The sequence below is a fragment of the Salvia splendens genome, chromosome 10, assembly GCF_004379255.2.
Source record: "Salvia splendens isolate huo1 chromosome 10, SspV2, whole genome shotgun sequence".
NCBI lineage: Eukaryota > Viridiplantae > Streptophyta > Magnoliopsida > Lamiales > Lamiaceae > Salvia > Salvia splendens.
The window spans coordinates 23,564,112-23,591,200 of record NC_056041.1 but is presented as its reverse complement, the minus strand read 5'-3'; the positions used below and the strand labels follow the sequence as shown (position 1 = coordinate 23,591,200).

General features: G+C 35.5%; 3 protein-coding genes and 1 long non-coding RNA gene across 6 annotated transcripts; 1 reads left to right on the top strand and 3 right to left on the bottom strand.

The window, feature by feature from the left end:
* Positions 1-456: 456 nt before the first annotated feature.
* LOC121751661 lies at positions 457-2,596 on the top strand. The gene is made up of 3 exons (XR_006040141.1): positions 457-936; positions 1,769-1,833; positions 2,341-2,596. It is a non-coding gene; the product is annotated as an uncharacterized LOC121751661 (long non-coding RNA).
* Positions 2,597-4,198: 1,602 nt separating this feature from the next.
* Positions 4,199-13,967, bottom strand: LOC121751660 (phosphoinositide phosphatase SAC4-like). Of its 3 annotated transcripts, none has more exons than XM_042146459.1 (16): positions 13,615-13,967; positions 12,604-12,808; positions 12,360-12,522; positions 11,576-11,798; positions 11,286-11,362; positions 10,645-10,832; positions 10,460-10,557; positions 10,143-10,276; positions 9,926-10,054; positions 8,915-9,296; positions 7,633-7,754; positions 7,253-7,366; positions 6,319-6,507; positions 5,754-5,912; positions 5,392-5,500; positions 4,199-4,652 (listed from the first exon to the last, which is right to left on the bottom strand). In XM_042146459.1, the coding sequence occupies exons 1-16, from the start codon at positions 13,732-13,734 to the stop codon at positions 4,533-4,535; spliced, it is 2,532 nt and encodes an 843-aa protein (XP_042002393.1). In that variant the 5' UTR covers positions 13,735-13,967; the 3' UTR covers positions 4,199-4,532. The 3 variants fall into 3 exon arrangements, with proteins under 3 accessions (XP_042002393.1, XP_042002395.1, XP_042002394.1); XM_042146461.1 differs by having other exon boundaries at positions 5,754-5,888; XM_042146460.1 differs by having other exon boundaries at positions 9,932-10,054.
* Positions 13,968-18,744: 4,777 nt separating this feature from the next.
* Positions 18,745-20,952, bottom strand: LOC121752791 (GDSL esterase/lipase 1-like). Its single transcript, XM_042147884.1, has 5 exons — positions 20,721-20,952; positions 19,993-20,117; positions 19,659-19,889; positions 19,236-19,482; positions 18,745-19,025 (listed from the first exon to the last, which is right to left on the bottom strand). Exons 1-5 carry the CDS (start codon positions 20,950-20,952, stop codon positions 18,745-18,747), a joined length of 1,116 nt encoding a protein of 371 aa, XP_042003818.1.
* Positions 20,953-21,333: 381 nt separating this feature from the next.
* On the bottom strand, positions 21,334-23,972 carry LOC121750752 (DNA repair protein RAD51 homolog). The gene is made up of 9 exons (XM_042145358.1): positions 23,796-23,972; positions 23,173-23,317; positions 22,968-23,078; positions 22,803-22,894; positions 22,473-22,567; positions 22,274-22,387; positions 21,848-21,977; positions 21,654-21,775; positions 21,334-21,568 (listed from the first exon to the last, which is right to left on the bottom strand). Exons 1-9 carry the CDS (start codon positions 23,892-23,894, stop codon positions 21,445-21,447), a joined length of 1,032 nt encoding a protein of 343 aa, XP_042001292.1. The 5' UTR covers positions 23,895-23,972; the 3' UTR covers positions 21,334-21,444.
* Positions 23,973-27,089: the final 3,117 nt, after the last annotated feature.

Below are 27,089 nucleotides of genomic sequence, written 5' to 3'. Positions count from 1 at the left end.
GCAATTAAATGACGAATTTATTATGTGTATACTTTGGTGACCTAATTTGTTTTGACCGAGTCAAAATCGTTGATTTTATGACGTGGTTATAATTAATTGATATGGGATGGAATATATATTTTTGCGGTGAATTACATTATCTTTGGGGAATGAGATTTAAATAGAATCATAAATAATTACCTTGCCCCTTTCATTGTGGAAATTTCGACCACTATTATTTTAAGGAGAGGAATTCTATTTTCTTGGATTTAATTATTTGCTTGGGATAATTATCCAATTAAATCCAAAGCCAATTATTCTTTATTTCCTTCTTGAGAAAATCGGCCCCCACTAATTTTCCTAAAGGAGATTTCGAAATCTCCTTACTTGTGGGAGAAGAAATTATTCATTAATTATTTTGATGCCTCAATTATTTCTTTCCATGTTTTAATTGGAATATTCTAGCAAATCTTTCCCTATCTTATTTTATTAAAGATTTGGAAATTATTCCTTGTGGAAGGAATACTTCACACACCTATTTCCATATTGTTTGGGAGGATTTTTATTAATTTTCTTGCTCCGTATTATTTTATTCTGCTCCGTGAAAATACCAAATAAAATCATGGGCTAATTAAATAGCCATGATTTTCGAAAATCCTCCTTAATTCTTGCCCCTTATTCACGCCATTTCCCCTCCATCAAATCTCAATCTTTATTACAATTATTCTCCCAAATATTCTCTAATTAATTGTGGGATATTTTCAAGCTCTATAAATAAGAACCTAACCCTAACCTCACTAAACACACGCCTACACTCCCTCTCACACGCCCCCTCCCCTCTTCTTCACTCTCCCACACTTGTTCTTCCACTCTACTCAAGATCCTTTCGATTCGCCAAGAGTTTGTTGAAGAACCAAGAGTTTTAAACGTTTCTACCAATTGTTTTGTTCAAGAAAGGTACATTCAAGCCTCTATTCTTCATTCCTCTCCATCCCAACTCTTCTTTTGTTCCCTCATGCATCTAGTGGGTGTAGGATTTCAAATCTAAGGGTTTTAATCGGTGGGAATTTGTGATTGTGTATATGATTGCGTTTTGAATGAATTGTTTGATGATTTAATGAATCTATGACGAATGATATATGATGTTATGAAAGCATGAGTATAAGGACTCTTTTGAGCATGTTTGTATGTTAAAACCATGAAAAGGGTGATTTTGAATAGGTGGGGGTAAACCCTATTTCGAATTTCTAAAAGCATGAGGAACTGTGATTCCGAACAGTAAGTTCCGACTCGTTTTTGACTGACCAAATGAACTCCGATTTAACCGATTCTTTTTCCTGAGTAAACTTCATGATGTCTTCTGTATTCTGTATGAATTTCAACTCATTTGGATACAAGATGGATTTTTGGTGAATTTTTAAAGTTGACTGCGCTCTTCTGGCAGAAACTGTTTTCTCGACCAGTAGGTTACGTCTTTTAATTGACCGACTTAAAAGGGGTATTTTGACATGAAAATTAAACTGGAAGTTATTTGATGAGTCTTCTGCCTTGTGGTAAAATTTTAGCCCCAACGGAAGTCGGGTGAATTTTTAGTGAATTTTATAAAATGGTTGCGCAGTGCTGCCAGATTCCTATCTTTACAAAAACACTATGTTACTATAAGTGAATTACATGATTGATATATGTGATGACGTGATGTGATGTTCAAAGATGGGAAACGGGAAAACGATAGGGACATGCATAATATTAAGTCAATGGTTGTGACTGATAAGTTATATATTATCTAAAGGTGATAACTCGTGCGCAAAGCGTGATAACAAAGGAAAGGCAGTAGTTGAAACCGAAACGATCGAGGTGGGCTACTTTTCTACCCTACACTATGTGTGGGTTCTCTTTTATTAAAAACTCTTTTACGTATGACTGTGGAGCTATAAGGGTGGTTTTAAGCGATTATCATGCCGTGATTTGTTTTTAACGTGCCTATCTGATGTGGCTGTTGCCACTGTTATATAAATCGAATTCGGGTCCTCGTAGGGCCGCAAACCCTACTTGGATTAGTGTACACCTATGGTAGACTGCGTGCTAGCGTACGGGCTGGCCGGTCTAGTGACCTAGTTTGCGGCCGCATTCCTTGTCATGTATTGGCAGATATGGACGACGATGGGGAAAAATGACTGCGCAGTCGCTATTTTGAACAATGGAAAACATTTTTGGTGCCTCGGGCCTTTCCAAAGTAAAACCCCGATGGTTACTTACGTATGGCATGATAATATATACTTTTATTTAAAATGTTTTCGGGCATGAGCCACTGAGTATTATTTTTATAGTACTCAGCCCTGCATATGTTTTCTCTATGTGCAGGTTGAGCAGCGACGAGCGGTTGGTGGTGTTGAGCAGAAATAATAATATGGTTGTTTTGAAACTTCGAGTGTCGTTGTGTCTTCACACATGACTTCCCTCTTCTCTTGGATGCTTCCGCTGTGATATTTTCTTTACGTACATTTTTACTTAACTATGAATCTTTTTGATTAAATGTTGAGAACTCGTTACCCTTTTTATTAATGTCAAACCTTTGGTCTTTTCAATTATTTTAATATAAATATCCTTGGTCGTTTAATTATTAGACTTAAATTTTGGTCAGACTTTTATCGAAACCCTAGCCTTCTAAGCCCGTTCATTTAAACCCCTTTAAGTCGCGATCGCCTGCTTTTATTAACCCTAGGGGGCGGTCGTGACAAACATGGTCACATATGACCGTCTATAGCTGTTGGGTTCGGCCTAGGGACCACTAGCTGCTCCTCTGCTTGCGCGCATCGTTACATTTCGTGCTTTGTCACATCCCACAAGGTTCGAGAAAAAAGCTCATCAAATGGGTCATGATCATCGGGAAGCCATTTTAGAGAAAGAAAGTGTGGAAGAGAGAAAATTGGGTGTGGAAGAGAGAAGAAGAGACAAGAGAGAAAATTGGTTGAGGAAAATGAAACGGGAGAAGGGATATTTATAGGGGAAATTTCGAAAAAAAATGAATCGGCACCGATCAGCGGTTTGTATGCAATAGGTACCGATCAGACCACCGATCGATGCCTTATTGCGAGTTCCCTAACTTCATATTTTGTAGGGGTGGAAAATCATGCTTGTTGGGTCAACCTGTTAACGACACGACCAATAAGGATAAACACGAACACGACCCGTTAAGAAAATCTGAACACGAACACGACCTGCTACCCTCAAACCCGAACACAGCACGAACTCGACACAAACCCATTAATGACATGAACCACCTTTGGTCAACAAGACACGATAACAACACGTACATGACACGACACTATAGCAACACGACCTGATAACATAGTTAGAACCTCATAGCACGATAAGAACCTGTTAACAACTGCTCATAATTAACAAAAGTTACAAAACCTTGAATCTGATCATTAAAAATCAGATTAAAAATCTAAAATCTGATTACACAATTTGATTTGATGAACAATAATATCAATAGATTCACAGTAACAAAATCCGACGAAATATAAAAAAAAACACATCAATTTTAAAATAATAAAAATTAATAATATAATAATATTATTTCTTATTGGGTAACACGAACACGACACGAAATTTTCGTATTCTTAACGGGTCGACCCGATAAGGACACGAACCCAATAAGCTCTGACCCAAACCCATTAATTTCATACGAATTCATGTCGGGTTATCGTGTCGTGCCAAAAATTGTTAGTCCTAATATTTTGGCCGAGACATTGCTTTGATCAGAGTAGACTAGATCATTTTGAGAGATTGTCAACCCCACAACTTATTCTGATCTTGCTTTTTAGTAGATTGAATTTTGTTGTCAACAATATATTTCCTTTTCAACACCTTAACCATATAGTTTATCCCCATTTATTTGCTGCTAAAGCTTGAAATCATTATTTGACTCTAGATCTCTATTTTGAATAAAAAAATAGTTATGAAGACAGAGCAAAGACTTTTGTTGGTATATATATCCAAAGCAAAGAAAATTTTGGCTGAGTATGAGATCATGTCAAACCCTTCAAGATTCAATTAAATCTCAACAACTTTTTCTATTGGTCATTCAAAACGTTGGGGATGATATAACAGTTGTATACAGATATCTTGTGTTGTGGTCGTAGAATCTATTGAACACCTTCCATCAACCCTAAAAGGGAGTCACGGTTGAGGAACTTATTTTCGACGCCAGTTGTTTCGATAAAAGTGGAATCCACAAATAAATAAAAAGAATCAGAAATAAATAGCCTGGTTAAGAAGGTGGAGCTCCGACCATTCGTTTATCATATATACAGTACTAAATATTTAAGCACATAAACACGAACAAAGGAAAGGAGCTCCAAAAGAATCTTAAAAACTGTAGTCTATTTACTCTTTCAAGCTAAGTTATCAATTCCAGGTCACTTGCTGCCCATCACCATTCAACCAAACCCGTACCGCTACACTTGTCTTTCTCCTCATTCACCTTCGCTCGAAAATAAACGCCCCCTAGACCTGATAGGGCTATCTGCACCGGAGACAATATACCTTCAGTGGCAGATTGCTTCCCCGTAGGTCACCCAATGCACAAAACTATCAGAGAATTCTTCGAGCACTTCATAGTTATGGGCTTCACCATAACCAAGCTCAGTACCGGTCTCATCTCTACCCTACATTCATAAAATGCAGTACCGAGAATGTATCAAGTGTCAATGTCAGGTATATGTGCAGATAAGCAAGTAATCTGGAACCGGAAAATTGCAGAGAAAGCTCTTTCATCATCAACTACACCGTTAAGAGCTACCTAAGTTAAGGCATAACTAATATGACTAAACCAAAGGTACCAGAGCACCACTAACGTCTATTTAACTAGGAAATGTCCAAAATTTGTATTGGATTCCTCAGTTTGTGAAACAGTATTTCAGTGTTTTGGAAAGTAATAACCTAAGGTGACTTCTTAATATCATACTCCCTCTGTCCCCTTAATATAGGGATTTAGTAACAACACAAGGTTTAATGCAAAATTGGTAAAGTAGGAGACAGAGAGAGAAAAGGATTGAGTATTGTTAGTGGAAAATGCCCCCCCCCCCCCCCCCCACCACACATAAGAGCAGAAAATTTGCCAAAATTAGAAGTGGACTAATTTTGTGGGATGGACCAAAATGGAAAAAAGAAGACTATTGTTTAGAGATGGAGGGAGAATATGCTGCCTACACATTCCTCGCACATGTCTGCAACTTGATTATTAAGCAAATAGTGGGTAGTGAAGTGAACTAATTTTGAGGGATGGACCAAAATGGAAAAAAGAAGACTATTGTTTAGATACGGAAGGAGAATATGCTCCCTACACATTCCTCGCACATGTCTGCAACTTGATTTTTAAGCAAATAGTGGGTCGATATACATTACCCTTCTGCTAGATCCACATTCACTTGTGGAAGGCACAATTTCACTAATTGTTCCGTTCATTACATTTTCTGACGATAGCATAGCTGTTGGAGATACTATCAGCATTGACCTGGGTATAGAAAAAGAGAGATATTAGCTCCTTGAAATGACATAAATTTCAGAAGGGTCCGTAGTTGATTCCTGAGACATAAATTTGACTGATTTGTCACTAATTAAAATTAACTTAGAATTTCATAAAGTTTGTAAGGAAAGGAAGTCGAATATGAATAGTCCAAAGAAATGTGCGACTTTAAATGAAGGGAATAGAACCATTTAGATTGGAGTGGATTGATATCAAGGTATACTATCTGTAGAAGAGTTACCTTTCCAATAGCTCTTCCTCACATGAATTTCCAGAGGAAGAGAGCCAATCCAAGTCAACAAAGTTTGAGCAGTCGATTGCATCCCCATTTTCATGTTCAAGGTACCTTACTCTTTGCATTTCAGCGAAAAGCTCCCTAGTAGGCATCGGATTAGTATCACTGAAGGACAGACAAGATGATAAATTTTCGATAAAAAGATAATAAACACAAGGAATAATTTTCTAATAGCGGAAGGAATCAATTTAAACAATCAAACCAAAATAAAAATATGGCATTTTCAAATGGAGTGCAAAAATCTACTGGAGGGTCATGCAAAGAAAACAGCAACACCACTTTTTATCAGAGTTCCAAACAGCAGAACCTATTCTTTATGAGACGCCTAGGACCTAGGTCGTGTTTACTAAGCCCCTTATACTCTAACTGAACTGGAGGACCATGGAAAGATACAAAGGTTTGCAGCACTACTGCGTCACTTACACGAAATTACATATCATACTTGGTTCAAGCAATCTTGCCTGCATAAAGAAACTAAATAAAGCGTCAAATCACTAGGAGAGTAACGCACCTTGAATATGCTAACTCGCTTCCTGATGTATACATATTTGGTGTAGACTCAGAAGGAATCCTGCTTCTTCTATTCGATTCACCAGGGAAACTAGAGGTATACATATCCTTATTCATGTTTGATGTAGATGAGGGTGAATGACTTTCACGAAGGATGTTCCCATCTGACCATGATCTTATGAAAAGTGACCTAGAAATGCAAAACAAGAGCAAATGTTAGCATGAAGATTACTACCGGCACATCATGCATGACATAGTTACATAAAGTACATCTTGGACATTTCATAAGTTGTTCACATATACCATTTTGAAATTTGAATGAATACGGTTCCGGACTTGGGGTCGTGAAGCTACTCATGACTCGAACTATACCTTTCCTACTGATTTCAATTTCACCGATTAACACACCACACCAAATGAATGGTGTGTCACACTTGAAGAGCAACAAGCACACATCATATTCCCTCTTGTTACATCAAGAAACTAATTCAAATATAAATGAAAGCAGACAAAAATATTGATATTCACTAGCATATTGAACTAATCCAACTCTGGTCAGCGCAGCCTGCAGTTGATACTTCTAATTGTCGTGAAGAGAATAGATCAGTGGAAAAAAATATTAGCAAATATTCGCATACCGAACACCTGTAAGATTTGTATTGTACAAGAACAAAATAACCACACACATATCCATGTTTAACTTCATCCATGATTATGTTGTTCTAAGAAGGGAAGCTTCCAATAATCATTATTCATTCTTGGCAAAGGTCCAGCATTACTATCAGTTTGAATTCACAAAAGTGAACATACATCTGCCAATATTGCTTGTAATTATATCCAACCTGATTACCATGTCTAGAAGGTACAGAAGAATATTTAGCACTTGAATTGAAGAATTTTTCTAGCATATATGTAGCTACGACCATTGATTATACCTTTCATGATGATCTGAATTTGATTGTCCATTTCTTCCCACATTGTAATGCTGATCAGAATCAAGCTCCCACAGATCCGGTTTATCTGGTTGAGGTTGAAAATGCCCCAAAAATCTGCTCAGGTATCATGAACAATCAGTTAAATAAAGTGAAATTGTGATTTAAAACTTGAATAGCTCACAACAGATGTCGATGCAAGAACATAATATTGTAAGAAGAAGTGAACTATTTACTTTTTATGGGATATGCCAAAAAAACAAGAGAACTATCTAATCAGCTATACTATCTCCAAGTTACTCCACAATCTCATTTCCTATATAATCTCTAAACATACATATATATCTTGAAAGTGCATAAAAATATGACATCTGTTAACTTACACATTAATTGCATTTTGTTTCTCTGCATCCATGTATGCATTGTTATAATATCTCTGCAATGTACGGAAAAACTCCTGTGACTGTGTTGCTGCTTTCCATTGGCCTCTTCTCTGAGAGAAAATCTATGACAAAACAAAACTTAGACCTGTTAATAGGTAAATCATTGACTTCCTAACTGAAAGCAAATTCTGGCTAGAAGAAAAGAATCCTAAGATGGTGTTCGGTTGTCAAGATAAAATAATACTAAGATATAACCTAGAATTGAGTAGTGAGATTATTTTAGTCATAGGGGGTTAGCTATGACTAACTATCTCATGATTATCCATCTAAGATTGAGTTATGGAATTGAATCTCATGAACCAAACACAGTACAAATTTACTCTCGGACACAATCTTGCAAACCGAACACCCCCTAAGTGTTCTATTTTATCATATTTCCCTCGCGGTGCTACCAAAATCACAGAATTAATTTTGTTTCATTGAACAAATAGCATGGTGATAAGGACCCCTAATTCAGAAAAGTGTGCAAGTACAGAGATAGAGCTCCGACCATGGGCAGTTTATCGATCCAGGAGGAGAACTGTTGCAGACTACCAATTACTGCATTATGTTATTTAGTAGTGGTAGTATTTAGTTATTTCAGTTCTAAATTTAGTTTCGAGTCAGTAACAAGTCTGCATGGGTTTCAGGTTAGGGCTATATCTATTATTTAAAGCTTCCTTATCACAGTTAGGGATCTGCGTTTTATTTAGATTGGGATTTTGGGACGGTAACTCTACCATAAGCCTCGGCTTGAGGGGTTCTCTTATTAATACAATTTCTGTTTACCAGCATCGATCACCTTTACTCTATCATACAGGAATTCACAATTGGATATTCCTTTTACGAAGGCCAAGGTCGTATACTTTTACATAAAGAAGCTTGAGTACATGATCATAGTTATGATTAGAGACTTCAGATGTCTCAATGCGAATAGCCTTGATCGAAAATGCTATTTAGTTGGAGAAGCTGGATTCTGTATTGATATAAGTCATAATGTTTTAAATACTATATCTTTATAGTTTATAGACAGTACCTTCTGTATGGGCTTATACCCCAGTTAAAAGGTTGAGGGACTGATATTAGGCCCCTTCCAAGTATAAGATTCTATACGCAATCTTACCATATAAAACACACTACAGAATTCAAGTATTCAACATATATTAAATACATAGGCTTCTATCATTTAAAATCAGTAAATGAACCCTAAAATATGAAAAAATTAAATAAAACACTAACTTACCTTGTTGTGAGCAGCAGATCCACCGTACTGGTGTGCCAGAGTATCACCCATTCTCTCATAACATCCCATCAATTCTTCAGCCAATGGATCATCAAGGTCCATCTTGGTTGAGGTTGTAACTCCTAAGGCACGCAGCTGATGCCCTAAAGCAACCAAGCCATATGCATACTGCGCAACATTTGTGCGATCCAAACAATCTATGCAATTAGTTCGAAGAACTCCCTTTTGGATCATTGCTGGACTGACAGAAGGATTACTGTTTGTACTACTATTGCCCCCACTAGATTTTCTGTCTGAGTTATAAGAATCCTCAGTCTCCTCATCATTATGCTTTCCATTCTCAGCATGAGATGAGGTTGCCATGCCAGGAGCAAAAAGATTCCTGTATAAAATGCAACAAAGACTATTCTGTAAGAGTGGTCAGACTATTCTGTTAAAATGCTAAGTTATGGTGCCGGTAATAGCGGAAATAGCTGTAGGAGTGTCAGACTATTCTGTTAACTATCTTGGAACTTCATGTTTCTTCATCATACTCTATTTTCATATACGGGTTAAACTTTAATTGCATGAAAATCTTGTTATTGGAACAAGACCTTATCGTCCTGGAAAAACCGAAAATACCGAATTTTCGGTATGGTGTGATACCTTACCAAAATCTTTCGGTAAAGTAACGGTATGAAGAATTTTCGATGAGGTATACCGTTTGATAGTTTAGGTAAGGTATACCATACAGATCAACCCTAATTGGAACTAGTTGATAGCAAATGAAACATTAACACATTACATTCTTAGTATAAGTGTTGTGTGAATATAAGAATTATATGTACTGATTATTACGGTAGGTCAAAGTAATGGCCATAATACTAATACACAACAAGCTGATAAAATAATGATATCTAAGAATAACATCGTTATAAAATTTCTTTAATAATGTACTAACTTGGTAAGCAGGAAATAAAAATGTCAAAAGAGAACATATTAATTTGGTTCCATGTGGAATGTGCGACTTACTCATACCTAGGACATTTAAGCTGCCCCCCTGATTGCATCTCTGGTGTGGCTTGACAATAGAAAAAACCAGTTAACGTCAAAGCATATGTAGCCACCTTTCCCAACAGTAGCAATACATTTTTAGCTTTGCTGGTGACAAACAATAATAGAAACATCAAATCAGATATCTGCAAACATAAGTACATAAGTCAGCAATATTTAAAAGAACATTAGATACCTTCGGGAATGTTTATGCAGATCCAAGTGAAGAAATTTAAGACGCCTCTCCTCAGAAAGATCTCTATTGATGACTTCTATCGCATTAGCGAACTCTGTGCGAAGAATAGATTCTCGTGGTTTCTTTTCATTCGTCTGTTACCAAAAATTTGAAAATCAGGTTCATATACACTCATAAATATTCCATTTAAAGAAAGGTTTCAGCTAATACAGTTCAAAAGCAGTTATTAAAACTTTGGCTCCTTGCATTTTCAAAAAAAATATGTCAATCTTGTTTCTGAAACAAACACTTGAATGCCAAAGCAGAAAATATCTTGCCTTAATCAAATTCAAAATAATGATGGGATTCCCATATCGCTTGACAAGATTTTCAAAGTGAAGCTTTGTAGCCTCATATGTTTGATCCCTCTTTGACACTGCAAAAGAGAAGTCACAACTCAGGGATTATATACAATATACATCTTGTAGATATGAAAAATGAACATTTATTTGTTCAAACATACATATAATATCCGGTTTGATATTTAGGCGGGAAGTCTCCTGTGACCAGAAGAGTGGTATCGACCCACGATTTTGGACCACAGAACTAATTTGCAAAGGCAGACCTTCAGGGACATCCTCAATTAAAATTTGCTCAGTCTCAACATCATTTGCCACTCTGCCCCTCTCGTTCACACCTCGCTTCAGATATCTGCATTAATAAGTTTTAGCTTCACGAGGATGGCTGAAAAGGACAGAAATCTTACAGAAACTCTACACTGGGAAATTTAGAGGTGAAAAGGGTTAAGGGAAAAAATTCAAAGAGAATAACAAGTAGGAACTGGAACAATCATTTAATATGACCTACCTAAAAGGGAGAACTATAAGTTGATAAACACAAGTTATCTTACCAAACTTTTGTTTAACCGGGCTTCCGAACTCATGGCATTCATTGTAACTCACTAGTATGTCATAATAAGTCATATAATATAGACCACCAATGAGAAAATAATAATTTTGTTTTTAGATTACTCTTCAGACCAGATAACCAGTTTATGCGTGTCAACCCACTAAGAATCCAAAGCTCCTTTGTCTTTGAGAGAATATGTAACTTGGACTGATTTATGTACTCCAAATTTTGTCACGTTTACAGTCGTAAACTTACCTAGTACCCGCATAATGTCGTGAACGCCTGGCAATTAGAGTCAGCTTGAGATCCCTCCCTGATATAGAAAGTGTATCCTGTGTTGGGTTCATCAAGATCATGCAATCAGGATCAGATCATTGCTTACTTGGAAAGGTAAGCGATGGCAAGACACAAATCATTAAATAAGCACAATAATTTTGACTAAACAGAGGTGAAAGGCATCACCAAATCAATATATGATCGATGAAATCAGGAAGTACATATATTTTAAGCCAGGTCATTGACTCATGGAGATTATCCAACCTCACCTGCTTAAAAAAACCATAGACCAAGGCAACAGTCCATAAAGTGTTCGGAAGAATATTTCGTATTCCACGAGTCAAAAATTCATTCCACACAAACATAGTTTCATACAAGACTTGCCCTGTCTCGTTATCACACATGTTCCTCTGGAGACTTCTCATCACATGGTAGGAGTAACTAAAGTAGAAATCCTTGGTAAGATCCACCATGCACAAGAGCTTCTTGTATCTATGTAACCAATAAACTAAAAATAGTCAATAAACAATTAAGCAAAATCTCTTGAAATGCATATTAGATATTCAAAGTGGGTAAGGGGAATTTGTAGAACCAAGAACGACCATATTTTTTCATTTGCAAAGCAAGGAAGAAACTGATCATAGAAAGTATATACCCAAAAACAAATTAAAGAAGGCATTAGTTTTTATAAACTGCTGGTAAGAATTTCCGTCAAACATCAGGTAACAGTTCAGGCGACTAAAGTATAAGAGTGACTTCTTTTTGGATAAGAATCTAAAACAGAAATCAAGCCAACTGTGGATTACTAATCATTTAATAGGAGTTGAACTGAGACTGAGAAGTAGAAGTAGGTCACTGCTTGAGCTTGACAATTATTACATGGTAAGAAATAACATTTGAAAAATTGGGGGATGAAATATTACGAAATATTATAACATTTAAATGAGGAGTGATCATTTAATAAAATAAAAGTGACACAATGGCTGACAGGTTCCCATTAAATTAAAAAAAAAAGTTTTAACGAGCACATTACAAATGCAGAGAGGCTATAACCTGTTCTCATTCTTATAGTTGACCATGTTGGCTCCTGCTGAAGATGGCAAGGGAATTATCTCACTTTTTGATATAGCATACACACTGTGACCACATATTACACCGATCTGCCTCCTTTTGGTTATGAGCACCATGTAATATGGCCCGAGAAATTTAATGAATCCTGAAAATGAAAAAAAGAGAATGTGGTTATCAGAACTATCGACCATAATCTGAATAGGACACTATCAGTACTAGAACGCACCAACGATGCCATAACAAGTAGTGACAAATTTAAGTCCTCCTGTAGCTCTGTTTCCTTCATGTATTCTTCTTAACAAATCTGAGCACTGCCGCTCATTATATGTGGCGGTGTCTTCATGAATGTCAAGCTCTGATGGTTCCAACCTATCAATTTTCAAAATTTTCCAGAAGGTTCTAGTTTTGTCCCTTCCTACCATATAAAAATTCTGCAACCGAAGTTAAAAACAATTAGATGATATTAAAAAACCATGGTTAGAAAGTTGGGTAAAGAGATCTTTCAGTATGGGAATGCTGACGTACATCAAATTGTAGTAACTACATGGTACGATATTTATTATGTGAAGAAGATGCACGTATCATATTTAACACGGTGTTCCAAGGGGATAAGAAATCAGATGCATGTAACAATAATAGCATATTGTCAACATCAGCCCATATATTTCGAAGCTATCCAACAACGCAATCTAACAGTTTTAAATATGAGCACAGTAGGAGAAGCTAAACGAGTATGTGATAACAAAGTGCATTTTTAGTAGCCCTTTCTATTTCAACGCACCTGAAGAATCGAGCTATATTCTCAGCAGCTGAAACAGGAGCCAGTGAATAGGCAACAAAACCACATAGTTCAAAATGGCATCAATTGGTACTACAAATACTGACACAGTATGGAAAATTCCTTATCTAACATGCATGCAGAATAAAGATATAACATCTTTTAATTTTATACTAAATCAAGCTTTCCACGGGGAATTTAAGCAAGAAAAAATTTGCAAGTTAAGTCATGTCAAAACCACATCCAGAAATTCAATCAATTTACATCTAGCTAGACATTTTTGATATGGCAAGCAAGCACAAAGATTTAACAATAACAAACAAAAAGTTTCAGAGACATCTCCGATTCATTTCGAGAAATCTCACGCATAAATATATCAGTCCAGGATCAATAAAACAAAGGACAAAGTTTCTACTGGATGCCACCAATAATCATCAACTGAAAACACAATAACCGTACCGATCGAGTCTCGTAGAGTCTGAATTTCTGCATAAAGCCATCAGGAGGCAGCACTGGTGGTGGAGAATCAGGCTGGACTTGATGCTGTTGTAGCTGCACAATTTCCGGAACATCTCCCATTGCTTTCCAAATATTCCTCACGATCCCCGAGCCTCGGCTCGGGAATCAATCACTCTGGCATTCAATTGCAACCTAGAGTTCTGTCTCTACTTTCTCTCCCGGCCTCTAAACTCCATCACCACCACCACCACCGTAGGCTGCTTCAGGTATAGCATTCCCCGATAAAATCAAAATCAAAATCAAAATCAAGCCAGCGTTTGACTCTCTTCCCCGGATTTTCCACCATCCAAGCCCTAAATTCAACACTGTAGATACGTGAATTACAAAAAAAAAAAAACAGTAGCTGATCTTTAATCGAAGTTATCTATGACTGAAACTCGAAGACTTGGAAAACGTTCACGCATCATTTTGCGCAAAAAACAACTAAAATAGTTGAATTCAAACGTGCCTGTGATAGTTGGAGCACACAAAACCGAGGTTTCCAGAAGAAGGTTGGGGCGGAGAGAAGGAAATTGGTGGACGAGATGCGAGAAGAAAATATCTGTTTGATGCAAATGATGATGATACACAGATAGAGTGGTTAGAGTTTTTGATTGATTCCAAATAAAATTGTGAGAGAGAGAGAGAGACGAACAGCTTGGATCTACAGAGGCAAAATGAAATCCACAACTTATTTAGTTGATGAATAAAAGAATATGCTTCTTCTTAGAACTTTTCTTACTGCAGAGTAACTACAATTTTTTCATATCTATCTTCTTTATCTATTTTGGCAACAACTAAAGATTAATATTGGCAACTTTTGTTATGACTACGGATCACATCATCCTTCAAAGTTCACAAATTTGCATGCATCGAGATAAATTTATCACTAATTACGAGTTAATCTGGCTATTTATCACAGAATTTGTCGATTCATTGAGCGGTAAATTTTGGAGCATCCGCAACGGTGATGTCCCATCCCGGTGGGACGGATGGCTGTAGCGACCAGCCCTATGTAGAGTAGAGGGACGCCCGCCGGGGAGATCACTGCCCCTTTTGGCGGGCCGACACGCCAACACCACGTTCTGTAGGGCGACGTTTTTTGCCGTTTGGATAGTAGAAAATCTGGGGAAGAAAGTCCAACTAAAAATCGGTAAAATTAAATGAAAATTCCCACTTTTCCGAATATAACTGTTTATTACTGATTTTCTCCATTTTTTTATTTTTCTATGTCTCGTTGTGATGGTAGAGGCTTTTGCATAACAATTCACATAATATAGCAAAAATTTGACGATGTTATACAAATAAAATAATGAGTTACGTATGTGGCGCAATTGGGAAGTTTGATTAGAAGTTTGTTTTGGAAAGGTTATATATTTTAAAATTTGAGATAATAATCTTTTTAGATATTATTATGATAATTAATATCCTCTCTGTCCGCGAATAGAAGTCTCGCTTTCCCATTTTAGTCGGTTCGTGAATAGAAGTCTCGGTTCATAATTAACATAAATGGTAAAAAGGCCATACATTCCACCAACGGGTAGTGATCTAGGGAAACCCCTACTTAAATGAATAACTAGAGAACATTTAATTTAGTTTACTATAAAAGCGATTTAGTTCACTATAAAAGTGAATTAGTTCACTACACAAAGGAGTGAACCGAAACGCCATTGCAGTGAACTAAATCCTTGACAGAGTAAATACTTCACTATAAAGGTATTTTGGTTCACTCCTTGTTTTTTAAATTCATATTGTAAATTAAAATGCCAATATAGTGAACTAGATCGTTTTGATCTTCTCTAGTTATGCACTAAATATTAGTTATAGTTGATCATCTATCTTCATATGCAACTGATATTTCATCCACTTTTCTTAATATTTCTAAAATCCGTGTCAGTGAGACTATTATTCTCAAAAGGAGAAAATAAACATTTTTTGTATAACAATTCATGCAAATATAAAAAATTATTTTGTCATTCATACACATGGCTTTATTGCCATACTGAGCTGAAAAACTCATTAAACTATAATATAAAATCTGGAAACATACCCCCTCACTTTAATAAGTAGGTTCAATTTCCACACCCGATTATTTAAGATGCCCTCGAGTTTAATTAATGTCAATGCCAATATACTTTGGCTGATGAGAATAATTACCAAAAATTATACAAGTACATTCGATTCTCACAATTTTTTACTATATTAAAAGTGTTGAATAACCAATCCTAAGCATGCACAAATCGAACTGGCTCGGCGGTTCAGAACCGCCGGTTCATGAACCGGGACCGGAACCGGCGGGTCGAACCGGCTAGCGGTTCGGCGGTTCAAGCGGGTCGGTTCAGGTTCGGAAAAATGATGAACCGTAACCGGCGGTTCAAAACCAACGGTTCGCCAGTTTGAACCGGCGGTTCAACCGAATTAAAAAAATATATTTATAAAAATTGATTTTTATATTTTAAAACAATTTTTACAAATAAATGAATACTAGAAATTCACAATAGCCCATATATATTTGATGGGCTTGCGAATTTATAAAACCATTCTTGGTTGTTTCTCTTTTATAGAGACATCCTTGAATGTTTTATATTTCACTTTCGATGTGGGACAAAATCATTCTTAGTTGTTTCTTTTTTATAGAGACATCATGGAATGTTTTATGTTTCACTTTTGATGCGAGACAAAATCATTCTTGGTTGTTTCTCTTTTATAAAGACATCCTTGAATTTTTATGTTTCACTTTCGATGTGGGACAAAATCATTCTTGGTTGTTTCTCTTTTATAGAGACATTTTTGAATGTTTTATGTTTCACTTTCGATGTGGGACAAAATCATTCTTGGTTGTTTCTCTTTTACAGAGACATCTTTGAATATTTTATGTTTCACTTTTGATGTGGGACAAAATATGTTGAAGTATTTTCTTTTATAACTACATGTTTAGAGCATTCATTCATCTTTTTCCAATGATGGATACAAAACTTTCTTTTATCTTCTACTTTTCTTCATGTTTTGTATAATATATATAAACAAAATTATTATTCAAATATATATTCTGGATTGATAAAAAAAAGAATTATTGAGAAATATGATTTGTATATAGAAAATATTTATTTGTATAATAATTATTGTTAGGTTTATACAATTTGTATAAGAATTATTCTTTTAATGTGTATAATATTACTTATTAGTTAACATATACATAAATTTATAAACATAAGCAAATCATTAATGATAAATAACTAATGAATAATTGTTTATCTAATAATATTTGTTATTAATTTATAATAATAGAAGATAGAGTATTAATATAGACGAAGAATGATGTACGATCTATCATATAATTATAAATAATGACTTTTATCTCACATTGAAAGAAAGAGTAACACATCCAAGAATGTGTAACTATAAAAAAGAATAATCCAATACACCCTCTTCCAATTTAAATGCTCAAGTCCAATATTAAGTATTGATATTTTAAAAATCAAAAGGTTTAACTTTAAGTAGTGTTTATTAATTTTTATAAATAAAATGTATTCATTATAAGTTGTAATTTTTAGTCTCGTTGAAATTTATTATCAATAAAATTGTAATTTTCACCTTATTGTTTGAAATTTGTTTAAGCACATTTTATACATAATAAAGACTAAAAAGACAAAAAAAATACTATGTACTTAAGTTGGATTTGATTTTTAAAATTCCAATACTTGTATGAGAGTATATTGGATTTGATTTAATTTGGAAGAGAGTATATTGAATTATTTTCTTTTATAGTTACACATTCTTGGATGTGATACTATTTCTTTCAATGTGGGATAAAAGTAATTATTTGTAAGTTTATAATAGATCGTCCAGCATTCTTCGTCTATATTAATACTCTATCTTCTATTATTATAATTTAACAACAAATATTATTACATAAACTATTATTCATCAGTTCTTTGTCATTAATGATTTGTTTATGTTTATAAATTTATGTATATGTTAACTAATAAATAATATTATACACATTGAAAGAATAATTATTATACAAATTGTATAAACCTAACAATAATTATTATACAAATAAATATTTTCTATATACAAATCATATTTCTCAATAATTCTTTATTTTTATCAATCAAGAATATATTTGAATAATAATTTTGTTTATATATATCATACAAAACATGAAGAAAAGTAGAAGACAAATGAAAGTTTTGTATCACACATTGAAAAAAGATGAATGAATGCTTTAAACATTTAGTTATAAAAGAATATACTTAAACATATTTTGTCCCACATCGAAAGTGAAACATAAAACATTCAAGGATGTCTCTATAAAAGAGAAACAACCAAGAATGATTTTATCCCACATCGAAAATGAAACAACCAAGAATGATTTTGTCCCACATCAAAAGTGAAACATAAAACGTTCAAAGATGTCTCAATAAAAGAGAAACAACCAAGTATGATTTTGTCCTCGAAAATGAAACATAAAACATTCAAGGATGTCTCTATAAAACAGAAACAATCAAGAATGATTTTGTCCTACATCGAAAGTGAAACATAAAACATTCAAGGATGTCTCTATAAAAGAGAAACAACCAAGAATGGTTTAATAAATTCGCAAGCCCATCAAATATGTATGGGCTATTATGAATTTCTTGTATTCATTTATTTGTAAAAATTGTTTTTAAATATAAAAATCAATTTTTATAAATAATTTTTTTTAATTTTGGCCTGAACCGCCGAACCGGCGGTTCAGGCCAAAAACCGGCGGTTTTGAACCGCCTCGTGAACCGGCGGTTTTTTGAACAGTAACCGCAATCGCCGGGACCCTTGGCGGGCCGGTTCTGGTTCATGCGTATGATGAACCGTGAACCGCCGGTTCATGAACTGGAACCGGCGGTTCGGAACCGTTGTGCATGCCTAAACAATCCCATCGATTAATTTTGTATAAAGTTAATTCTCATCCAAACATTATTGATTCCTATTCATAGAGTATTTAAGAGTTTATACATGTCTTGGCACATTATTTTTACCAGGAAAACCATGTCTGGACCTGCACTGCCTTTAGCTAGTGCTAAAGCAAATAAAGTGAAGCATGGATGTAGATCAAACTGTAGAGTGATCAGCATCAACTACATCAGCAATGGTGGTGGGGCCGAAGAAGAGATCGCGGAGACTATAGGGCCCGAGAGTGGCCTGTGGACCGTCCCAAAGCGCTTGACCAAAGTGTTGATGAATCCTTTGAGTTGGATGATAAGAATCCCACCAGACGTAGTCGTTGGCGTCGTCACACAGATCGTAAGCCGTCGTCTCCTTCATCCCTCCGCAGCTGAATATTCCCCCAAATGGGCCTGATCCGCAACATGCACTTGCACCTTCTTTGAAACCTGTCACAAAGTGTATATACATAGGCGACATTATATAATTTAAATTTAAATTTAAATTCAGATAGCTAGCTAGCTAGACTTATACAAACCAAATAAGAGAACTCGGCCAAAAGACTAGCATGTGAGAAGAGAAAGCTCATTTAGTCTATATACTTCACACCAGTTGTTCTCACAGCTGATGTGGGAACATAAATGGTATGTTTGAATTACCGTAGGTGGATGGATCGGTGATCCGTTGAAGAAGCCAAGTGTAGAAATCGGAGTTGCTATACTTGAAATCTTTGAGAAGATATTCGAGATTATTGAGAAGAGTTGTTAAGGCATTGTTATGTGCTAATGCAAGTAAATTAGCTTGCTCAAAGCATCCATCTTGAGCAATTGCTCTCATAACTGGCAAACACCCTAGCGGGGACAGCCCCAAAAACCCGAATTTCCTTGCACCTTTCTTGTACAGTTCCTTCAAATTACGTGACAATTAGTCATACCCAACCTCGTCCAACTAAAATAATAATCTCACTACTTAACCCTAAATTATATCTTGACATTATTTTATTAACCAAGCAGCTCCTTATTTTACAGATAACTATTACAACTTAATTGAAAAATACTAGTAGTAGATAGCCCGGGACTTACTTGTATTGAGGATGTCAAATTTCTCACCACCATCCCGACATATAGTTCGGGATGATAGAGTTGTTGCATGTTAGGGTTCGCTAGATATCCCCCTAAATAGTCGTTGCTTCCGATGCTAAAATAGTAAACTGCATTCGATGTGATTTGTTCTGCTTCCGACGCTCCTAATTTTTTTGACAAACTCTCCGCCACTTGTTCAAAATATTTCAGTTGCGTCTTTAGATCAATCGCCTATGTATATCAATATCAATATCAATATCAATATCAATATCATCACACATAATTACACAGACATGAGCAATATTAGTATGAATCTAATCTATTTGTATGCTACCTGTCCCTCATTTGTAGTAGACAGAATTCCACTCCCACCGGATGCAAAGTTAACACCATGGCTAAGATCATCGGATGCAGATGGATCCAAGAAAGGTGGAATCATTGGCAGCTTAGCATATTCAGCTGCATATAATAGTAATTGTATGAAAATCAAATTAAATTAAATTAAATTAAATCAAATAAAACAACATACTACTCATGCCAATAGATAGTATATACAACAAATGCATATTCAATGTCAATCAATTTAATTAGCTGACATACTCAAGCAGGGACGGATCCAGAAAATAATCATTGAAGGGGCAAAAATACACGTGAGGATATTTGAAGTATTTGAGGAGGGACATTTAAAGAAGAAACTAATATTAATTTTTTTCTACAATAGATTTTATACATATATATGAAATTTTGAGGGAGGGCATTTGCCCCTCCTGCTTGCACATTAGATCCGTCCCTGTAATCAAGGAACTAAGTTGACACGATTACTATACCGCGTTGACATCGCAAGAATCACAAAAACTGCCATGTATATAAATGACGAAAATGCCCTTTTTGAATTAATTAATACGAAATGAATTTCATCGCGGCACCACTAGATACCAATAGATCTTTTAGATCTAATGACTAGGAATTGGCGGTAGTTATCAAATGACAAATAGTTAGCAATCAGTCACATCTCCATAATATACTTTATATATATGATAAAGGTGTATAATTAAGCCTTACCTAAGTAATCAACGACGATGAGACCGTCGGAGAAGCGGCCTGTGGGGCCCGGAAAAAGGGCATTCCGACCGTAAGGGTCATAGTTAGCTTTGTTTTCCGGTATAGTTTCGATGAAATTATTGTTTCCGGCATCGACAGTCGAGTCTCCAAATATGAAAAACGCAGACTGTTTCTCCGCTACTGTATTATCCGTTAATAAGATGGGCAGCAGAAGCCACACGAGAATCGCCATCTTTACTCAGACTGCAACATAGTAATAGTAGTAGTAGTAGTAGTAGAAATACTTAAAGGCGAGAGGGCGTTCCCACCAATGGACTACTTTTTTTATTCTTTTATACTTTGAAATTTTCATCACTACGGCAGTATCTAATTTGTCTATTTCTTTCTTATAACGGCTCGTTTTCCTGCTCATGCATTTTCCTAAATGTTAAATTCTATCAATACAATACTCTTGTAAATGGAATTTAACCGGAATTTTTTTTCTGAGGATAGTTTAAATGTTAGTGATTTTTTCAATATGTTAAGTTGTTAACTGTAACTTGAAAGGCAATTTTTTCTACATATTCAATCAGTCATATAATAAAAAATGCTTCTGTACTTGATGCAAAAAATGGTTTGGGAAAGCTGTCTGCTTATTTTTATTGCCAAAAAATGATCATTTTAAGGATTTGGAAGTGAATAAAGGCAGTGATTTTTGTTTGTTTGAGATACAGAGATATATGCACTAATCCTTAACATCTGTTACTCCATCTGTACTAATCTGAAATCTGGCTTCAGCCTCCGCGAGACACGGCGAGCTCACTACTTTGCATATACGCTCCTCTCCCCTTCCTTTCCTCAAAGCTAGTCTGTCACCACAAAGTCACTTTATTCACAAATTAAACATTCAAATGACAAAAACCCTTGAAAAAAAGAAAGACTCAAAAACTCAACCTTGTTGTTGTAGCATGTGCCATGATGTTGCCACCAATGGGTTTGCTTTGAGGACCAGCAAAAACTGCTGTACCATCCACTTGTGCCACAACTTGGTTAGTTAGTACAACAGCAATCCCAAACTGCAACAACAAAATCAAGAATTTACTAAGTATGCTGATACACGAGCTCAGTATCAGGGATAGATATACAACCTCATCAGCTAGCTTCTGAAGGCTCCTCAAGAACTTTGCAAGATGCATTTGCCTTGCTGATAATTCCCCTCTTCCGGAGAAATCTGTCCTATAAAGAGCAGTAGCACTATCTACAATCATGAGGGCAAACCTGCATCATCAAAAACATTTATTTCAATGAATTACTCATTAAAAAAAGATGGTTCTAACAAACACAGCACATTCATTTTGAAGTTTATGGACACTGCTTGATGCCAAAGGCAGAACAATAAGATGGTGAAGTTAATGTGAGAGACTATTGAGATAGGTCTACTGCTTACAAACTGGAATTAAAGTTGAGGGTAACTAAGGAATGCTTGGAATTTGTATAAAAATGACTCTGTCCATGTCCAATATAGAAAATATCACCAGGGATCAGGCTTGTACGCAAGCACAGTAAGCAAATACCTTGTTTCTACCATCATTGATGCAGCTTCAAGCAGAAGCCTCGACTGATGGTCAGTGTTATAAGCTCGAGCATAGGCCACGTTCTCTAAAACATCAGCACCATTCAGCCCGAACCTACATATTTGAGCACTTCAGGTGATCCAAAGCATGTATAAAATAAAAGATGGCAAAGTGTTGTTCTCCAGAAACCAATACTAACCTCTCAGCTATTTGAAGTAATCTCTGTGGTCTGAATGTTCCTTCAGCGTCAATGTACATAGCTTTCCCCTCACCGCCACCTTGGTCTAATGGAAGCTGAAAAACAGTTGCCATCACAAATTAGTGCGTTGTCAATCCATAAAAATGACAGAATGGGCAAGAAGCCAAGAAGGAATCCAATAAGAGACCGGCAAAGGTATTAACGAACTAGCTTCATTAATCTTATTCAAATATTTAGTCGATCAACACTTTCGACGAGTCGTAATCATTATTCCTCAAGTTGAACAATTGGCGCATGTTATCTTATACAATTCAGTTCACATGATCTTACTTGGCAGGTCACACAAAGCGTATGACATAGTTGAGTCTTTCCAGAGCGGAACTCCCCATATAATTCAGTTATAGACCCTGTTTCAACCCCACCTGTGAAAAGAAACAACATGAGGATGTGCAGTTGCAGGATAATATATTTATTTTACGGTCGCTGAAAGCTCACCTTCTAAAATTCTGTCCAGTTCTTTAGATCCAGATGTTATTTGAATTATTTCAAGCCTTTGGGCATGTAGTTGGGTGGCACTTGTGAAGCCCAAAGGAACCAATTTCGAAGCTGTTAAGATATTAACCAAACAGCGTAAATTAAAGGTGCTGATTTAGAACTGAGACCCATCAAAGAATATCACATTATGTGCAAGAAAACGTGCCTGCCTCGATGATCTTATCAACTTTCGCATCACTAATTCCTTTTATTTGCAGAAGCTCTTTCCTTGGAGCATATGCCACTGATTCGACAGTGCACAACCCCGCATCCTTGAGCTTTTTGATGTCGATAGCTGCAATACCGGATGCCTAGAGAAAACAACAAAGCAAAATAAATTTTGAGCCTTTGGGACACATCATATACAAAGAAGGTCATCATCCTCTCCTTGAGCCTCTTATATGTTTGATATTTTACAAGCATTTAGCAAACAGATAATCCACCAAATAATCAATTCAATACCAAAATCCAAGATAAAAATAATAATACTAGGTATATACAAGAAATCCAAGAACCCCTCCTCCCAAATCCAATACCGGCACAAAGATATCCCAATACACAAGAAATTGCAAGAACCCCTTTGTTGATTTCAGTAAAATCTACAAATGCCGAGTGCTCGAAACTCAATTTAAAAAAAAATCGGCGCCAAAGAAATGAACAGGGATACATTCTAAACTCAATTAAAAGGTGGGAACTTCAAAATTATACTAGCAATTTAGTGAATTGAAGAGAACCCATGAGAATCCAAAAAAAGGGAAAGGGGAAAACAATTGGGGAAAAATGGATGACCTGAAGTTGTTCAACAGGGTAAGGGCCGTTCTGAATATCTTCGGATTCCTCTGGCTGTTCTAGCTCCAAAGCCCTCTTCCTTCCCTGCTGATCCATCATTGGCGTCGGCTTCCCAGAACGAGCGAGTGAGAGAGAGAGGTATTTGAAAAGGTTTGGGAAGGCGCGAAAAGAAGATGAAATTGGAATTGAAATGCAATAGAAGATGAAGAAGCTTCTCCCGTAAGCAGCCTACACTTTCTTGGGCCTTGATTTGGGGGTCACTAATGGGCTACAATTATTTGTACATGTAAATAGATTGATAGAGGCCCAATACATGGGACAAAATTAGAAAAATTAAGCAAGACAGTGTAGCAAATCAAATCAAGGCACGACTTAAAATTAGATATAGATTCTACTCCCTTCATTCCATAGTAATGATGGTGTTTCTTTTCGGCATGGAGATTGAGAAATTGTATTAGATGAGATAAGTAAAGAAAGAATAAAGTGGAAAATAAAAAAGGTAGAGAGATGAAGAGATAATAAAGCAAGACCGAGTAAAGTATGTGTGGAGAAATGTGTTGACTTTTACTAAAAAAGGAAATAACTCTATTACTATATAATATACTAAAATGACAAAATGACTATGGAATGGAGAGAATATATTATTGTTAGTGCCGCCAAAGCCAAACTAAAGCTCTTGCTACTACATAACTAGCTCTTCTAACAACAAAAGACTATTTCACAATTTTATAAGTATATTCCTCTTAAAATAATTATCTCAGAAGATATTTGTTGGAATTCTATAATATTGAAGTTATAACACCACGATTATTCTAAGTAAAAAAAGATGATGATGATGATGATGATGATGATGATGATGATGATGATGATGATGATGATGATGATGATGATGATGATGATGATGATGATGATGATGATGATGATGATGATGATGATGATGATGATGATGATGATGATGATGATGATGATGATGATGATGATGATGATGATGATGATGATGATGATGATGCATTTATCTCATTAAAGATGACTTACTTTCTTTTGGTTTGTCACAAACAAGATGACTCATTAATAAAAATAGAAATACTTTTATCTCTACTTTATTTCATCTCTCTTTTATCTTTTCATTTAACACAAAAAATAAAGCTGCATAAAATCTTATGCCGTCCAAGGAATGAGTCATCTTCCATGGGAGGGAGAGAGTAGTATATAGCACTCCCTCCGTTCCATAGTAATAAAGTGATTTTTCTATTTTGGGCGTTCTATAGTAGTATAATCATTTTCCTCTTTTAGTAAAAAGTAACACATTTTCTTACTTTTAATTACTTTATTCTCTCTAATTTTTTTTCTTTACTATATTACTATCATTTTTATTTAATATATTATCATATTTTTCAAAATTTCTATACCAGAAAGAAATATCTGCATTAGTATGAAACCGATGGAGTAGTTCGAAAGAGGATCTCAAGTCAAGCTTGGGTTATGTTGAATCGGGTTCTCAACATAGTTGAAACATGTGATTAACAAATAAGTCATCTATTTTTTTAAAAGTATAGGCAATCACTAAACAACCAATGTGATTATGACAATTAAAGTAGTAAAACATATTGTAACATGCTAGCACTTAATTTCTCCTTTTCATTTATTCAATGATCAAATCATCAATTGTAGGTAGCTTTTAATCGAACTTTATCCAAGTTTATGCCTAGAGTTTGTTCACGGAAATAAAACCAGATTAAATTTACGTACACATTTCAAGCATTTCGCCAACTAACAAATCCTTCAAAGGCCAAATTAAATATTCAGCTTTTACGTCCCAAATCCAATTTAAAAATGAAGCAGCTGCATCATCTCAAATTTATGGTGAAAATTTTGTGATATCATGGCTAAGAAAATGCCACACCTACACTACGGAGGTGGAATTTATGGACATTATTTGATATCTTCTCAATTAAGCAAATGAAATCACCATCTCCAATAGTGATGATGAATAGGATACGTAGTGTGTATGTGTTATTTAGCTAGCACTTTATTTTCCTATAAATAGTCTAGTTTTGTTCATTGTGTTACATATCAAAAAATTAGAATTGAGAGTGTGAGTAAGAGAAAGAGCCGTAGCTCATAAATAGAGAGAATTTGTAGTGGAGGTATCTTCTTTTTTTTTGTGTGTATTTTGTATAAATTCTCTGGGGGAGTTTAATTTCACTTATCCTCGATATTACATCATTGAGTGTTTCAATATTTTGGGTCAATTATCCAATAAATCTGGTATTTAGACCACTTGATTCTGCGTCACGTTGAACATGGTTCAACCTCAAATTTCCAAATTAGAGAAACACAACTATGGGAATTGGAGTATTCAAATGCGAGTCTTGTTATAATCACAAGATTTATGGGATACTGTTCAATATGTTTATGTTGAACCTGCCTCCTCAGAAGCTGAAGAAGCACCGACGAACAACCAGAAGAACAACCTCAAAGACGCGAGGAAATGTGACAAGAAGGCGTTGTTCAATATCTATTAAGGTATTGATGAACCCATGTTCGAGAAAGTAAACGCAGCCACTACGTCAAAACAAGCTTGGGAGATTTTGAAGAATGTTTTCACCGACGTTGATAAGGCAATATGAGTTCGACTGCAAATCTTACGTGGTGAGTTCGAACGTTTGACCATGTCCGAAACAAAAAGTATTTCAGACTATTTCACAAGAACTTTGGTTATTGTGAATCAAATGGAAGGCAAGGGGAGAATTTTGATGATTTTCGTGTTATTGATAAAATTCTTCGTTCCTTGACGTCTAAATTTGAGCATGTCGTTGCGACTATTGAAGAATCCAGAGATCTCAATACCATGTCTATTGATCAGAGCAGCTTGCAAGTTCATGAGCAACATATGAAGAAAAAAGCTATTGTTTCTCTTGAACATATCTTACAAAAGAAGATATCATATAACGTCCATTAGTTCCATCCCCATATGATGTAATGTAGGTTTCACATTTTCTTAGCCATTGATAGATTCACAAAATTTCCCCACACATTTGAGATGATGCAGCTGCTTCATCACTCCACCAAAATCTATCTTAATTATGAAGTATTTGAGTTTGATAAAATCTTCTTAAACTCAAATCTGGAAAGTCTTCATTCCGAGCATGAACTTCAATCTTCTAAAAACGTCGTGCATCAATGGCTTCGTGAATATATCCGAAGTTGCAAGTTACAAGATCAAGTTGCAGATATATTTACGAAGCTATTGAAATACAATGTCATTAAAAGATTGAAGTTCATGCTCGGAAT

What these genes read in the sequence shown, in the direction of transcription:
- LOC121751660 (XM_042146459.1), bottom strand. Translation starts at nt 13,734, where the DNA reads ATGGGAGATGTTCCGGAAATTGTGCAGCTACAACAGCATCAAGTCCAG. An exon ending in CGACATTATGCGGGTACTAG is followed by an intron (nt 10,833 to 11,285) that starts GTAAGTTTACGA and finishes TTATTAATGCAG; the next exon opens with ATATCTGAAGCGAGGTGTGA. An exon ending in AATGTGGATCTAGCAGAAGG is followed by an intron (nt 4,653 to 5,391) that starts GTAATGTATATC and finishes TTATGAATGTAG; the next exon opens with GGTAGAGATGAGACCGGTAC.
- LOC121752791 (XM_042147884.1), bottom strand. Translation starts at nt 20,952, where the DNA reads ATGGCGATTCTCGTGTGGCTTCTGCTGCCCATCTTATTAACGGATAAT. An exon ending in ATTTGACATCCTCAATACAA is followed by an intron (nt 19,483 to 19,658) that starts GTAAGTCCCGGG and finishes CGTAATTTGAAG; the next exon opens with GAACTGTACAAGAAAGGTGC. An exon ending in CACCGATCCATCCACCTACG is followed by an intron (nt 19,026 to 19,235) that starts GTAATTCAAACA and finishes ACTTTGTGACAG; the next exon opens with GTTTCAAAGAAGGTGCAAGT.
- LOC121750752 (XM_042145358.1), bottom strand. Translation starts at nt 23,894, where the DNA reads ATGATGGATCAGCAGGGAAGGAAGAGGGCTTTGGAGCTAGAACAGCCA. An exon ending in ACCCTGTTGAACAACTTCAG is followed by an intron (nt 23,318 to 23,795) that starts GTCATCCATTTT and finishes TGTTTTCTCTAG; the next exon opens with GCATCCGGTATTGCAGCTAT. An exon ending in TGATAAGATCATCGAGGCAG is followed by an intron (nt 23,079 to 23,172) that starts GCACGTTTTCTT and finishes ATATCTTAACAG; the next exon opens with CTTCGAAATTGGTTCCTTTG.